Source organism: Paramisgurnus dabryanus, chromosome 19 (assembly GCF_030506205.2).
Source record: "Paramisgurnus dabryanus chromosome 19, PD_genome_1.1, whole genome shotgun sequence".
Classification (NCBI taxonomy): Eukaryota; Metazoa; Chordata; class Actinopteri; order Cypriniformes; family Cobitidae; genus Paramisgurnus; species Paramisgurnus dabryanus.
In genome coordinates this window covers 23,096,420-23,112,978 of record NC_133355.1, presented here as the reverse complement: position 1 = coordinate 23,112,978, position 16,559 = coordinate 23,096,420, and the positions used below count along the sequence as shown (strand labels likewise).

At 39.3% G+C, this 16,559-nt stretch overlaps 2 protein-coding genes across 2 annotated transcripts; both read left to right on the top strand.

Moving 5' to 3' along the window:
- Positions 1-1,515: 1,515 nt before the first annotated feature.
- s100v2 (S100 calcium binding protein V2) lies at positions 1,516-5,308 on the top strand. Its single transcript, XM_065294504.1, has 3 exons — positions 1,516-1,680; positions 3,383-3,514; positions 4,623-5,308. The coding sequence occupies exons 1-3, from the start codon at positions 1,669-1,671 to the stop codon at positions 4,779-4,781; spliced, it is 303 nt and encodes a 100-aa protein (XP_065150576.1). The 5' UTR covers positions 1,516-1,668; the 3' UTR covers positions 4,782-5,308.
- A 7,941-nt stretch (positions 5,309-13,249) lies between these two features.
- Positions 13,250-15,803, top strand: LOC135772861 (perforin-1-like). Its single transcript, XM_065282421.1, has 3 exons — positions 13,250-13,751; positions 13,872-14,389; positions 14,544-15,803. The coding sequence occupies exons 1-3, from the start codon at positions 13,608-13,610 to the stop codon at positions 15,757-15,759; spliced, it is 1,878 nt and encodes a 625-aa protein (XP_065138493.1). The 5' UTR covers positions 13,250-13,607; the 3' UTR covers positions 15,760-15,803.
- Positions 15,804-16,559: the final 756 nt, after the last annotated feature.

The following is a 16,559-nucleotide window of genomic DNA, read 5'->3' as shown; positions in this document are numbered from 1 at the left end:
ACATAATTGTTACAGTATGTTAACAATACTCAAACATTCCTAACATACAATATGTAATTTTTAATGTCTAACTAATGAAAAAGAGATGTGTATTTGAATTTCACCTCAGGCTAGGACCAATCCTCTAGTACTTTATATTTTTTAAATGAACGCAGCTATATTTACAGTAAAGAAGTGAATCAGAATCAAAATCCACAAACACAATGACTAATACACCTGATAAGACAGACACAAAAGACCTTTGTATTCATATGTACATTAGAGTGAATATGTGTATAGGGTGGGTGTGTTTGAGGAAATCTCTGAACACCTAGAACGGAACAATCAAAAATTTGAATATTTGTGTAGATTTGGCTATAGTTGAGATGTCTACACAAAAGTATTGTAAAAATATAGTCCCTGTTTTAAAGGGTTTGTGAATCAACTAGGTCACATTTTTAATTCAATCTTTGTAAATAGGTTTCAGTGAGGGCTAAGTTTAGGGTATATCATCTTAGTATGAAAACCATTGTTTATAAGATCCTAACTAAAATAATTTTAAAGGTGTGTGTATATGTAGTGCTTCATTCATAAATCAGTCACCTTTCTAAAAAGTCCATTGGATATAAATTAACCTGTAGAAACTTGCTAGAAGTGTGGTGTAACAGAGATGAGGATACTGGGCTGACTAATTCATACTTGGTGTATTCGTGTGTAAATGTTTGTTTATACCTGTGAGTTGCAGTCGTATATTCTGCACTTGTTAATCATTCCTGTAATGCTCAAAGGTGTGTCATGCCCCATACTGTGAGTGCACCCGCCCAAATGTTGAGCATGTCTTTGCCTGCGCAGTTCCAGAACTCTTCTGAAATCAAGTACAGGAAAACAGCCGAAGTCAGTGAATTTTGATCTGGACAGGGACACACCTTACACACTAGGAATCCCACTGTAGTTCTGAAAGCTGCCTGCAAAATACTCAGACGGACGTTATCAATTCTCTGTAAAAGAAACGTGTCACCACACATTGAAACGATTAACAATAACGTTGTGGCCCTATGTGCTACCATCAAAATAGTAGCTTAAATGTTGCTCTCACTTCATCTCAATGGTTTTATATATTTTTCTTTTAGAAATGAAAGTTGGATTTCATCTGGGCAAGTTTGCGCTTAATGTGAGATGGTGGTGAGAGCTTTAAACTTTGAAACAAACAGCTCAAGTCAGGTCACAACTAGCTCGATGCAGTCTCACCGAAAGCCATTTTGAACATGAAGCCATTTGTTGCGTAAAAGAAATGTGCAACAGCTTTATACTGAGAACTTCCAGATGTGAGATTCTATTCCCAAAGAAGTTCCCAAAGCAACAAGTCAGTGATTTCCAAAAGCTTCACCCATCAACAAAAAAATGTGTCATGTGGAAAGTGGAAAAAGAGTGAGCTGTACAGTGTATGAAACTTGATCGTCTCCGCCCCGTTAGGTTTACTGTCCTGAAGCATCGAGTTACAGGAGAATGCTTTCCCATAGCAGTCACTGACACGGAAGGTGGGTTCGTGTTTTTTTCACCGAGTGGGAGGATTCAGGATGTCAGCCAAGATGTGACAGAAGCGATGGGACGCTGAGAGAGTAAAGCAACGATTACTGCACGACGGGAAGAGAAAAGTTAACCTAGCGCGAAGGAAAGAAATCACGACAAATGGCGACGCAGGTATGTGGTTATATTATTTCTTAGATTGTTTATGTCGAGTATTTCAGTGTGGTTGTGGGTGATTTACGCAAACTGCGCTTCTTGGTCGGGTTGTTCTCTTGAAGTTTGGCGTTTATCTTTTCGGTTACACATTAAACTTTCGCACTTGACTGAAACGACTGCGTGGGTTAACTGCGTGTTGTTGACGTGACTAAACGTTTTTAATGAAGATAATTCTACCTTGTTTTTTATGTTTTATTTTTGTTATATTATTTTAAATATTTTTTTCAGATTTTTACGTGCAGTCGGGCACCCTAAATACCACTGACTGCATGACGCCCAACAAACGCATTCTTTACAGTTGACACGCTCGTCCCAGAAATGTGTTTAATGTTAAGTTAATTCAGGCCATATGAGTGAAGAATTTTACCGTGATGAAAAATCCCCGTTTGTGTCAGTGCAGGCGTGTTTTAAAACCCAGTGGGTTGTCTGCGTTAAGAAAGGCGCAGATTTTGAGAGACAGCCATTGTGTAGAAAGCAGTAGAAATGGAAAACACGAGAAATCAATCAAACTGACTTATTTGCGTGCCTGCTCATCGACAGAGAACAACAAGACAAAGATTGTCTTGGGTTGGACATCGAAATAAGAAGAGTAACGTAAGTTAAGTTATAAACAAATAGGCTACCCCACCTCAACGCAGATAGCTTTCACACCCTAAAATAATGGTTGGGAAATGTTAAAACGTTAAAAGTGAGCACAGTTTTAACATCGAGTTTTATAAATATGTCAAACTTTATCAGTCATTATGAGTAATCGTGTTTACATTTGGTCTTAATAAAAGCGGGAAATGGTTTACCTCATAAACGCTCAGCTTAGGTAAATAATAATGGGCAGAGGGCGGGACGCGACGGCTTGACATGCAGGTATTTCAGGTAAGGCTTGTTTGACTTTATCCGGTGCTGCGCAGACCGATTGACGTTTGACATCAAAGCACCGCGAGAGCGTTGCGGAAGCAATGCTTTCGAATCGCTCTCGCGGTAATTTGTTGTTATTATCATTGTACCTGATTATTGTGTTAGAGCAAGCATAATTTTAATAGCCACAATTAACAGCGTCAATGTACTGTTACCTAATATGGATAGGTCATAAAAACGCAAGTTTTACAACGTTGAAGTAGATTCTTGACCAAAATGCGTATGTGATTGTGTTAAGGCCAACTCCCAGTTTTGGAATTAGACCTGTTCATCTTTATACAATTCGTTATGAAAAGTTTGCATTAACTCTTTGTATGCTGATTTGGAAATGACCAGATGCTAACCCGCAAATATAGATAAGTGCTGATTCATCTGTTTTGTTAGCTTAGTAGCCTAACATTTAGGCTATTGTGTGAAACAATGCAGGTTTTTGCATTAATAAAAATATGTGAAGTTGCATCACAATTTGAGCAAACTCCGAGACTGTGCCTTATGGTATTATATATAATTAAACAGGTAATACAACAGCTTTCTTTTGAAGTTTTTGTGTATTTGGCTAATCCTAAGAGCAATTTTCCTTCATATTCCTACACATTCCCACACATTCCTAAAATATTTCTGAAGAAGAGACACATACAAATCTTTTTAAGCAATGCTAAAAGAAACCTTGATCTACACACTTTTCTTTTCGTGTTTTTTGTTCTATTTATTATATAATCTATCTCTCCCCCCCTCTCTTTCTCTGTAGTATTCTGACCTGGAGAAGGCCATAAACACTTTGGTCACAAACTTCCATGCTGCTTCCCCTGACAAACAGCCGACACTGAAGATAGATGAATTTAAAAATCTCCTGTCTTCCCAGATGCCAACCTTAGTCAAGGTAACATACACGTTGCCATATTTCCCAACATTGACTCGAAACTGTTATTTGTCATTTTTCTGTACACTTGTACGTTATGAATTGTTGGAAAGCATTGTGGAGAACGTTTCCCAGCCTGTGCGCTCTAAGATGTAGGCGTGGCCTGATTACACAGATCAGTTTGAACTCAGGTTAGGCCAGAAAAAGACACCGGGTGTGGCTCTATTGAGGGAGCAAAATGGTGGCTGCCGTTCATCTGAAAGATAAATAGTTGTTCTAGGAGTTACAGGCTGACGCAGTTACAGTCAGTATCAGATCATGTTATGGCAGGTCTTCCACAGCTTGAGGGAAAGTCTTCTCACAAGGTTTTTAATTTCTTCTAGTTGAATGAAAAGCAAATGCTACAAAGTTTATGGACAGTAACATATGAGTACTTCACTGAACCTGTTCTTTATTATTAAAATGAATCCGCTCACCATTCATGTAGTGACATGTTTGTAGCAAAAGAGAAAAATAATAACAGTAATAACTTTTATCATTTAGAGACAATATTTATTGTAAAGAATTCCTCCAACTATAACAAATAGTGTAGTAACTCAGTATCTCATTGGTATAATATTGTTTGTAATACAAATTAAGTTTATTTAACTAAGGTCGGAAGGAGCATGGTCATATAATCCAACCAATCAGCGCAAAGAAAGAGGTCTTTATACTGCATATAGCCATTCCTCACTTTCAACTAGTACATCTATCCCAGTTAAAGAGCAGGATGTACTCTTCGTTCGGGATAAAATTTAGAGCTGGGAGCCCTTCTCTATTATTACCCTACAGATTACATACTAATGCAAACTTGTGAATGGTTGTTAAAGGTTTGAAATTATTACAAAGTATAATAAAATGGTTTAATGTTTAGTTTACTCACTGTATTTTATGATGTATTTTTGATTTTTAAAGTAGAAAACAAAACAAATAATGTTTAGACATCTGAAAATACTGTACACAGACGTCTTTGCAACAAATGGCCACATAAGGGCGACAGAGTGCTGAAATTGAAATTCAAAAGGAAGTGTGACCTTATATGACATCATGGTTTAATGCTAACACCAATTCTCTCCCTTTTTGACTTTAGTCTGATAATTTTGGAGAAGTGCTGAAGCAGATGGGTGTGAAAGATGGCGAAGGCGTCAGCTTCAAAAACTTCTGGAGCCTGATTCAGAATTTGGCCACCACCCAGCATGGTCTTCTCAGCAACGAGAAGTTGTCCAAATGCACCTGCCTATTACTATGAGCTGCTGGCTTTAACCTCAGCTGCCACTAAGACCTGGTCTCTCTGCATCTCTGCTTTACACAAAACCACTCATCTCTCAACAAAACACTAACCATTCCAATTACATTGTAGCCATATATACACTTTGTATATCATGTCTGTACATGAGCCATTACAGCAAGCATCTCTCTTCCATCTGTGTCATTTTTGTATCAAGAAAATCTTAATGTACAGACACGTTAACTGGAATGGAATTTGTTTCCCACACAAGTACATTGAACATGATTAGAGTGTTTTGTACTTTGTATCGCTGTGTAAAGATTATACGATCAATGTTATTTTCTATGTTATGACACTTGTGATGTAGTTGCCAAAGCATGCCATAGTAGTCCAAAGCATGTGTCTCAAAAAACAGATATGAATTGATTGGTTGTGGAGGAAAAAATAAACAGCAAAACATTTATTTATATTTTGTATTTGTAGTTTTTGGCCAAAAAAAAAAATTAACACCTTGAATAATTGTGTAATAAAATTCACATTAAAATTTACACGGCTGTCCTGTTTGTGTGATTCATTTAATTAAATTTTTTATCTGCATTAGGAACTGTGCTTTATAAGACTGCTTCTTATTAATAAAGTAATTGTAAGTCACAACACTACCACGTTTCTTTACCACAACGTTTTAAGCTCGTCAACACCCATATCAGTTTGCATGCATTTCCTTTAATGATGAATTCTACTTTGCAATTCCTGTAGGCTATGAAACATCACATACACATTTTAATAGTCCGTTTCACTTTTATGGTAGATCTACTGTTTTTCTTGCACTACCTGTTTTAATTTGCATTATTAGAAACAGTTTAGCAGCAAAGATCTACAATTTTTTTAATAAATTCTGTGGTGAATAAGTTTGCATGTCACAACAATTTCTCACACATTAAGTGTTAAAGACTTTGTTCGGACAGTTTAACCACACAACGTGCTTCGTGGTCTATTGGGGATGATTTTATCATATCGTTTTACTCGTTGAATTAACATATTTGCATGCATTTCCTTTTCATGCTGCATACTAAAATGAATGTACTGTATTGTACTTAAACATTTACAGTAGTAGATAAAATAAACCCTTTTTAAACTACAACCATTCTGATATTGGTTGTTCGAAATTTATTAGTTTTGGTTATAAATACATGTATAACCTTTGAAGATAATGTATGAAACATATTGAGTTCCCTGATAATGTTTCAGACAGACCATCACGTGTATCCAGTGCAATGTGCATTTGCCAGCAATAGCCTGATCCAATAAGTAGGCCTATAACCTCCCAAAAAAAAAAAATACTACGAACACTTGTATACATTATTTTATGTCCGATTGCTGATGTTTCACACCATCCAGTTATATTTGCAAAGTAGGCCCTCAGACTTGGCCATTGGCAATGCAGCTAGTCAGAACCTGAGAATGAAGAGGCGATGAAGAGAAGTGTGAGAAAATGCAGCAGAAGTATAAATGAAAACTGGCATGTAGCCTACGACGAAGAGGCTAGTCCATAGAGACTGGGGTGTAGGTCAGATGTAGATCTATAAATCACCCTTTAGTAATGAGAACACCAAGGACCTGGGGCCTCATTTCTAAAATGCTGCGTAGAAACCATCCTACATTTGATCTTACGATCATTTAACAAAAATGCATACGTGTCATTCATAAACCGAACTTACACACAGAAATTGTGCGTACCCCTTTCTTAGATGTGACATTGATAAATCGCAAATGATCTTGAACTTGTGCGCAGCAAAACAGTTTCAGACCTTCCTCCTTTAAACGATGCCTAATTAATGTCATAGACATATAAAAGAGCGCTTGTCAATGTTTAAACCCAATTTCGAGTAGCAATAATGACTAGTATTGTCAAAAACCTGCAGCAATCGGACAAGAAAAGGTGCGTATGTCTGCTCAGACCCTTTTTTGCATACGCAGACTTTACGATGAAATCTGTGCATACGCACACTTTATAAATGAGGCCCTGGTCTGCAGGTGTAATATCAATGGTGATTGGGTTGTGTTCTCTATCCTGTCTCCTGAAATCCACAGCCAGCGTCTTATTGGTGTTGAGCAGGAGTTGTTGTTCTGGTGTTGTCAGTAATCAAGCCCATAATTTTTTTGTGAACATCAAAGAGTCTGAGGCCACGTTAGAAATGGGGCCAAAAATACATTTGCCTGGTTTTTGGTTCACTTACATTGTAAACAACAAAGTTACTGAAATCACTAGCAGCTGGTTCCCTTTCTGGTTCCCCTACTGTTAGATGAAAAGTATAATGAAAAGTCCCAAAGATAACAATGTATAGATCAGGGGTCTTCAACCTTTTTTTGGACAAGGGCTACCACAATCTGGAGGTTTTGTTTAACTTGTTGATTTTATTTAATTTCGCTTGTTGATATGTTTTAGTATTGTTTAAAATGTTAACATACGTTAACAAAGATAATATAAAAAAGATGTAATAAATAAATATTAATTCGTTTGTTTACAGTGATCAAATATTGATGGAGAAGGAAATATATGAAGAAGGGGAAAGCAAACAAATGTCGGCCTTGTTGAAAAAACTGAATGTCAATGTTAATGCCAATGAAAGGCATTTGAAAAAAATTTACGATTTTTAACAGCGCTGATCTATGCAAGACAATGCAAGAATGAACCGCCAGACCCCGGCACACCCGAACACCATGACCAATCCCACTTTTGGACTAAACGTACACTCTGCGTGAGTGCCACTGATTCCTGGAAGCTCACAATTAATTTTGACTGGGTGCAAGATCTGCTAAGCCACAAGCTGTCAAGCCGAACTGTCAAACCACAGCTGTACATGCAGAAACAACATGTGTCAATCTTCTTTTTGTTAAGGTTTCTGTAGCCCTTATCAAAGTTTTAAAATGTTGCAAAGCAGCTGCAAAGAAAACACGTTGTGAAAGAGAATATATATATATACTTATCCATATAGCTTATCCATACTACCAGCTTAAAAAGTGACCAAAACACAGCTAGACCAGCTTGCTAAACCAGCAATACCAGCTAAAAACAGCTTATGCTGGTCTTAGCTGGATTTTTCAGTAGGCACAGGTCGTACCAGGCTAAGGCCCTTTTTACACCTAGTATTAAGGTGCATTTTGGTAGATCAGATCACAAGTGGATGATGCTTAATATGGGTGTAAGGGGGTATGAAATGTTTTGAGCACATCCACTTTCGACCACATTTCGACCACACAGTCAGAACAGCATGAAACAATGAAACTGGGGACAACTCAACTTTGCAGTCAGAACAGACAATGACTGCGTCCGAAAACCAAGGCAGCTGACTTTGCCGCCATAGTCATTGCCTCATGAGGCAGCAAGGCCTGAGCTTTTAGACGCAGCCAGGGTTTAAATATAGGCGAGTTAATGAGCAACAGGTGGAGCTGTAATCAGTCCAGTGAAAGGGTTCATGGGAAATTAAGTTTTTGTCACAGGCCGGAGCGGACCACTAATGTCACACCACTCCCTAGTTTCCACCTTGAGGAGGTCCCAAAAACACCCCAATGACCAAACACATGAGAGAGTAAGTATAATTAAAACAAACTTTATTAAATTATTCAAAAGATAATGGGGAAGGGGGTAGCTTAAACTATCTCTCTGAGCCAGGGAGAGCATGGACCACAGAGTCACCTTGGACTCTCACGGGGACCAAGAGGTACGTCACTCGATCTTCCTCTTCAATTTCTTCCACCCGTGACTTGAACGTGAATATTCCTGTCCTTGTCCCTTATTTCTACCAGGCAACTGCAACCGAGCCTCTCCACTTCCTTTCCTGGGCGTAGAGAATGAACACAGGTAAGTATCTAGGTATGTAAGTGAGCTTGGTACCTAGTTGGGCGACCTCAACAGGTAGGTGGCACCCTGCTTCCCAGCTGGGGTGTCTAGAGGATCCACAAGTGCGTCACGGAGGCCGGGCTGAAGAGGCCTAGAAGGTACACAGGTAAGTATTCAGATATATAAGAGTACAGTATGCTGGGCTCTTAGCCTTGGACGTCCAGGTAGATATGTAGGGCAAATACACTGGGTTCTTGGCTTTAGGTGTATAGGCAAGTATGCAGAGTAAGTACACTGGGCTCTTGGCTTTGGGCGTACAGGCGCGTATGCAGGGTTATTATACTGGGCTCTTGGCTTTGGGCGTACAGGCGAGTATACAAAGTAAGTACACTGGGCTCTTGACTTTAAACAGGAGGGCGGTTGGAGGTAGGGGACAGGTCTGCTGCACGCCGGGCCTAGCACGGCCACGGATGGAATCACAGCTGGTAGATACTGGGAAATGGAGCACCACTCCAGAAATATACTGTTCGAGTAGGCCGATCGCTTCCCTCTCCTCTCTTCCATTATGTGACCAGAGATCTAGACAGGGGCGGGCATCTGAAAGCACTCAAACAGGCGTATGATCATACACAGAGCAGCACATCCACCTTTGTCCACACAGCGACCGATCAAATCTCCTCCTCCTTCAGCACTCCACACACTACTCACAACAAATCCTTACTTCTTACAGTTTACCTGTCACCACCAGATGGGGGAAGGAATTACGGGTCACAGTCAGGGTATGTATAGAGGTATCAGTCGTCCACCAAAACCAGCTCACTCCCTTTCGTCCCGGGTTCTACTCTTCGGCCTAGGGGGCGATGGCTGACAACTTGACACAGCACCACACTTCAATCTTTTAAGTGTACACACATCAAATAAAAAGACTCACCCACTGCACTCCACACTCACAGTGAATTAGGGTCACACCGCCACGGGGGCTGAGAGTCGATCCTGATTTGGGACCTCATTAATAAAGCGTGTAAACACAAAACGGGGCTTACGTGTGTACGGCAGTTCCCACGCAAAGGTTGTGATCTATAAAAAACAAACTTGATGGGAGAATGTGCACACCTGTAAGCAAACTTTGAGCCATGCGTATGTGACATTGTCCACTACGGGAGGGCAGGAGGAGAAGATGGCCCGATTGCATCGAATAGTCATCAACTGCGCAGTGTAAATAACGATATATATTTACATTAATTACTATGCCTTTAAATCTTCAAATCTCAACATGTGGAGATACAGCCATTAAACTCTCGGAAAATGCTAGGCTACTGTCTATGTCCTTTTTATAATAGTCCTAATGGTGTTCATAACAAAACCGGCATGAAAAAACATGCGTTTCACCTATAACACAAAAAATGTATTTACTCATATGCAAGTTATCAAGAAAGAAAAAAACCCAACGTGAGCAGTAGCAAGCATACCTGTGCCCAGTATCTGCTGGCATTAACATATGATGCACAATAGACCTGTTCGAGTCGTGACTCACTCGGATCTTTAACCCGGATCTTTAAATTAACTCATGAGTCGCGAGTCTCTAGTGTCATTAACCCGGATCAATTGAGTCCTACTACAATTCAATGTAAAACCATAAACAGCGCCACCACACACACACAAACCTCTTTCAACATTATTGATGAGACTTCGCTCGCACTACAAATCCACTCGTATGTATTATTATGCTATTGTTATTAGGCTTCTTTTTTAAATGGTCGACCATACACACCAAACCTAAAACCTATAAGCATGTTATTTCAGAAGTGAAAGGCTTTTGTTATGGATTTGCTTTTGAGGAGACTTCAGTCGCTCTATAGATCCACTAACCGGCTCCGGCTGATCCACGCGAATCAGCCGGTTAGTGGATCTGTAGAGCGAGTCTCATGTCCATGGTCTGCGAGTCTGCAATGTTTCCGGCTCTGAAAATCTTGAGTCGCGTGGATCAGCTGGTTACAAGTGGGTCTGTACTGAGTTTCCTTGGCAATTTAGCAATACTGACTCAAATGACTCAAGTGAATCACACAACCCGGATCACTTTAGTGAGTGACTCACAATAACCCGGATCCTTAAAAGGAATCGAGTTTGCCAGGCCTAATGCACAATGGCCAAGATAGCCACAGCAGTCGTGTTTCGAATCCAAAAAGCTAAACATATGGAAACAGAATAGAATGCTACTTTATTTAAATATAATCCACACTTCAAGGCCAAAACTCTACAACAAGACTAATAAAACCCCAAACCGGGCTATTAATTCCCAAACACAGAGTAAAGATTTAAAGGGATAGTTCGGGCAAAAATGATATTAAACCCATAATTTACTTGTTGTCCGAGTTGCATATGTCCATCGTTTTTCAGACAAACACATTTTCGAATATTTTAGAAAATGTTTTAGATCTTTCAGTTGATTAAATGTAATGTTATGGGGTCCACGACCTTCAAGTCCAAAAAAAAGTGCGTCCATCCTTCACAAATTAAATCCAAACGGCTCCAGGATGATAAACAAAGGTCTTCTGAGGGTAATCCGCGCTGTGTTGTTGTAGAAATATCCATATTTAAAACTTTATTAACGAAAATAAATACCTTCCGGTAGCGCCGCCATCTTAGACTCCTCTGTATTCAGGAGAGAGTATTTGCGTAGTGTACGCTCTTTTCTTAGTGACGTATGACTAATTCGGAGGGCGGGAGCACAGACCAGCAGCAGAGTAGCCTCCGTAGGCTGCTTAAGCTCTCAACCTGAATGCGGACGCGACTAAGATGGCGGTGCTACCGTAAGGTAGTTATTTACGTTAATAAAGTAAGGTAGTTATTTACGTTAATAAAGTTTTAAATATGGATATTTCTACAACAACACCGCGCGGATTACCCTCAGAAGACCTTTGTTTATCTTCCTGGAGCCGTTTGGATTTATTTTGTGAAGGATGGACGCACTTTTTTGGACTTGAAGGTCGTGGACCCCGTAACATTACATTTAATCAACTGAAAGATCTAAAACATTTTCTAAAATATCCGAAAATGTGTTTGTTTGAAAAACGATGGACATATGCAACTCGGACATCTTGGGGTGAGTAAACCATGGGTTTAATATCATTTTTGGCCGAACTATCCCTTTAAAGGATTGCAGAATGTTATCGATTGCACTGCCCTCCTCCTAAGGTTTCTGAGGATGTGGGCATTGTGTAATGGAGTAGTATGAAGCCCGACTAGGTATCAGGGAGATGGCTAACAGAGTCTCGTCCCCATCTCTCTTTACTCCCTTACTCAACTGGATTTTGATGATGCTCAGGGGGTATTGATTTGTAGTGTTAAGCCCATTGGCGGGGTTTTTTTAAGGGATTCAGTGCGTCAACCTCCAAAAGCATGCACTGGCCAGCCTTATCCTCATTCTCCCTAAACTGTCACAGGGGGAGACGTTACATCTTCAATTCCTAAACTAACTATTTCTTCTTCTCATCAGGTATTGTTACGAAATAGTGAAAACTTGTATCCTGTTATAAGCACCTTTTGTACTTTTGCCTCCCTATGACACATTGTTTTATTGTTTATTGTTTGTAAGTCACTTTGGACAAAAGCGTCTGCTAAATGCCTAAATGTAATGTATAATGTATATAAGAAAAGACAAAAAACAGAATTTTTATTATTATGTTATCAGTAATTATCAGAGATGGGACCAAGTCACACATGTCCAAGTCTCAAGTAAGTCTCAAGTCTGAACCTTCAAGTCTCAAGTAAGTCCCAAGTATTTTTTTTCTTGGGCAAGTCAAGTCAAGTCGAGTCACAGGCTATGTCAAGTCAAGTCAAGTCCTGTAGTAGGTCAAGTCAAGTCCAAGTCAAGTCACCTTATTATTGTAATTTTACCTGCAGAATCTGATCTTAATAAAGTGACAAGATATACAGTAAGTAACTATCAGTAAATTACAATAATTTGGATTTGCATTGTAAATACTCATGTTCAGTAAAATACATCTTGGAATCAAACAAAATTTCAAAACAAAACTTCATAAATTATTTATTTTTCACTTCTGCCAACCGTGTTTGAAATTTTCAACATTGAGTCCATAAAACAAATAACAGCTTAACATCCAACAGACCCCTCTCTGAACACCTCCCTCTCTCTCAAACACAGTTTACGTACAACATTAAACTTTGTTACATTTCTCCTCTCTCTCTCTCTCTCTCTCTCTCTCTCTCTCTCTCTCATACATGTGCCCAGAAAAAAGGAGCGCGTCGCACCTCTTCCGTTCGCGCGCCTGAATTTGAAATAACGAACTTGAGCGTGCAAAAGACGCGACATGTGAACCGCCCCTAACATTGTAGAATCAAGTAATTTTTCTCTGTGTGTGTGTTCAGGTGGCAAACTTGAAAAAGAAGTATTCAAAAATAAGTATTTAAAAAAATAAATCAAAATTATTTTGCCCACATTTGTCCCCAACACAGTATGATGAGGGCTACATTAGCTATTATTACATTAGCTAACTACCAACTAACCAGATATTAACAAATTGACAAGCACTTACTGGGCATATTGGCTCTTTAAATGACGACCAAAATTGGAGGTTGCCGTCTGGCTGCCTGTGATTTTAATGTTGCATGTCTTGCAATGCACTGTTCGTCTTTTGCCATCTTGTTGAAGCCAAAAGCGATGACCCTCCGTACCCCTCTGGCTGACATGTTGATATCTGATCTAAGTGGGCGTGGTGTGCGTAAGGTACGAGAGGGCATGGCGAATGATAGTGTCGTGATTCAGTCATGACAACGCCATTCTCAGCCTGCGCTCCAGCTGGGTCGACTTTATTTTTTAAAATAATTTATATATTTTATATTTAAACTGAAAACATGATGTGATTAACACTCAAGTCATTCAAGTCATCGTGTCTCAAGTCAAGTCAAGTCCCGAGTCTTTAACTTCCAAGTCCGAGTCAAGTCTCAAGTATTTTATTTTTTGTCAAGTCAAGTCACAAGTCCCCATGTCTGGTAATTTTCATACACACTATCATACACGCCACTTCTTCTTTCCCATCAATATACCACAGTCACCCACAACCACTATGCACCCATATAAAATGAGGGTAAGAATGACAAATTGTTTTATCTCAGCCTTGGATGTAATGGTAAGTAAAGACAAATAGTTTCACATGCTTGTACACTTGTTTTATTAAAGATTTTACAAGTATCATATTGAGAATAATAATAATAATGATAATAGAAAATCAAAAATCTTCTCTCTACAGACCATGGGGCAGTTGTGGACTCAGCTTATTTTCTGTGCTTTGCTTCTCATGACCATTTCTGGAGAAGATGAATTAGGCACAACAAAAGAGTGTGAAGAGGCTCCCTTTGTTCCAGGGCACAATCTTGGTGGAGAGGGATTTGATGTTGTGACCATGGAGCGAAAAGGTTCTTACGTGATCAACACAGAAAACTGGGATTTAGGAAACGGCACCTGTAAACTGGAGAGAAATGAATACTTGAATGGGGTAAAACAGAAGTTACCAGCAGCAATTGTATTCTGGAGGACCTTGCCAAAGTGTTCAATGAAAGTCTCCAGTCAGGTCTTTCAATCAAGTGAGTCAGTGGTCAATGATTCATCATCAGCACTTTCAGTTGGCTGGAAACTTGGTCTAAAGGTAGCGGGTAATGGAGGAGCAGCTGGAAGCACCCATTCAAGAGAAGCAAAATTTGCAATGACAAAATCAAAAGAAGACAAATACAGTTTTACCAAACACGAAGTTGGATGCAGCTTCTACAGGTGAGGCAAACTGTTTTGAGCAGTTGTTATCTCTGAATAACATACCTAGCATTTTAGAGTGCCGTGTAATACAACTTTATATTCCAAACTGTTCCGGTTCTTGACATTTGCTGAATGCAAACATATTTTAAATTTTTTTTTCTTTGTTTGGCAGTTACAAAATAGTTCAAACACCACCTCTTCATCAGGAGTTTCTTGAAGCAGTCAAATCTCTTCCCAAATCCTATGATGCAACAGCCTACCGCAACTTGATCAACACTTTTGGAACTCATTATATCATAGATGTGCTGTTAGGAGGAAAAATGAAAGCCATAACAGCCATCAAAACCTGTCAGGCAGCAATGAATGGACTTACAGATACTGCAGTGAAAGACTGTTTGGATTTGGAAGCCTCTGGAACTGTCTATGGAGTAACTGTGGAAGCAGAGACAAAGTTTTGTAAAGAAAAGAAAAAGAAGATGGGTACAGGTCAAACGTTCAGCAACATGTTCAACGAACGTCAAACAGAGATTATCGGAGGGAACATTAATGGAGAAGATTTGCTGTTTTCTGGTTCGTCACACCCAAACTCCCTTAAAAACTGGCTTGAGTCTTTGAAGACCCTCCCTGACATTGTGAAATACACTCTCAAACCCCTTCATTTTCTACTGAGTGAAACACACCCTGCCAGGAATGGACTTAAGAAAGCTGTTGAGGATTACATTAATGAAAACTCTCTTAAGAAGGTTTGCTCAGAATCTTGTGCCATCGGCAGGAAGTGCAGTGCGAGAGATCGATGTCTTTGTGTTTGTGATAGCAGTCAAATTATAAAGTCTAATTGCTGTCCAGTTCAAAAAGGACTTGCCACACTGAAAGTCTACAGACTCTACGCCAACGGTTTATATGGAGATATGTGGGAGAAAACAGATGGTTTTGTGGAAGTCAAATTTGGTACACAAGTCAAACGCACTGCGATTATTCATGAAAATGACAATCCACGTTGGGCAGAAATATTTGAGTTTGGTCCCATTAAGATCAATATGGCTAATCGACTAAACTTTGAAGTATATGATGCAGACAGCTACTGGAACAACGATCGCCTTGGTGAATGCTCATTTGATCTTCGGAGTGGTGTTATTACAGACACCTGTGTCTTTAAATATGGCACCTTCTTTTTCTCTTATGAAGTGCAATGTGCACCCAGTCTAGAGGGCCCTCAGTGTGATAATTACAAACCTTCTCCAATGGCTTCCCATCTTGCTACCATTTTTAGCTCAAGAAATGGTATTCTGGTTAAGGACTTGTGGAAGCTAAGATTAGCTCACAATATCTCAGATAAGTTACATTTCAAGAGCACTTATAGAAAGTACATGGGGTTGTACAAACTGTAACTTCTCACTTTAACCCCCTATGCATTAAAATAGCTGTATTCTAGCACAGCTTAATAATCATCAGATGCTGCTTAAGTTTATCCAGAAACATTGTGTGAAACTTTGCATTTCAAAATCTTTTTGCTGTATTTTTGTTTTATTAAAGCATTCACAAAGACAAACCTGTGTGCATTTTTACTTCCTGTGAAGTGGAACGTAATTAATTTTGCAACTGTCCTGCTAAAAATTAGCAGCTATAAAAAACAAATTCATGTTTTGAATGTTAGCAAGGCAGTCTCAAAATGAAAGCATTGCTGGAGTGACTTTCATTCTTGCACCTTAAAGCAGACATATCATGCTTTTTTATAAATCATCTATTTGTGGTCTATATAAAGCGAAACTGCAATGCTTGGGTCTGAATTCCTCATTATTATAGCCCCACAGGCCCCCTTTCTACCCCTTTTCTGAAGTGCATATGAGAGCAACTCGTTTTGGTACTGTCTTTTTAAATGCACGTCATACCCTGCCCCCTCTCCAGGTTGCAGAGGTGACACTCGGTTAAACTCCACCCCGTTCAGCCATTTTTGTAGTTTTATAGCAGAGATACGATTATCTAGCGGCACAAAAACTTTTTATTCACTCGTTATTCACAAAATGTCAACAACGGAAGACTTGTCCATCCAGCCTTATATGTTCGTGCCACAGTCGGAAATGGAGCGAGATGAAAATGAAGACGACGAACCTGCAGAACAACGTCTTCATATGGAGGTATCGCAATGGTGTGTTAATGCCGGCTGTCTTATTTCAGAATATTAACAATT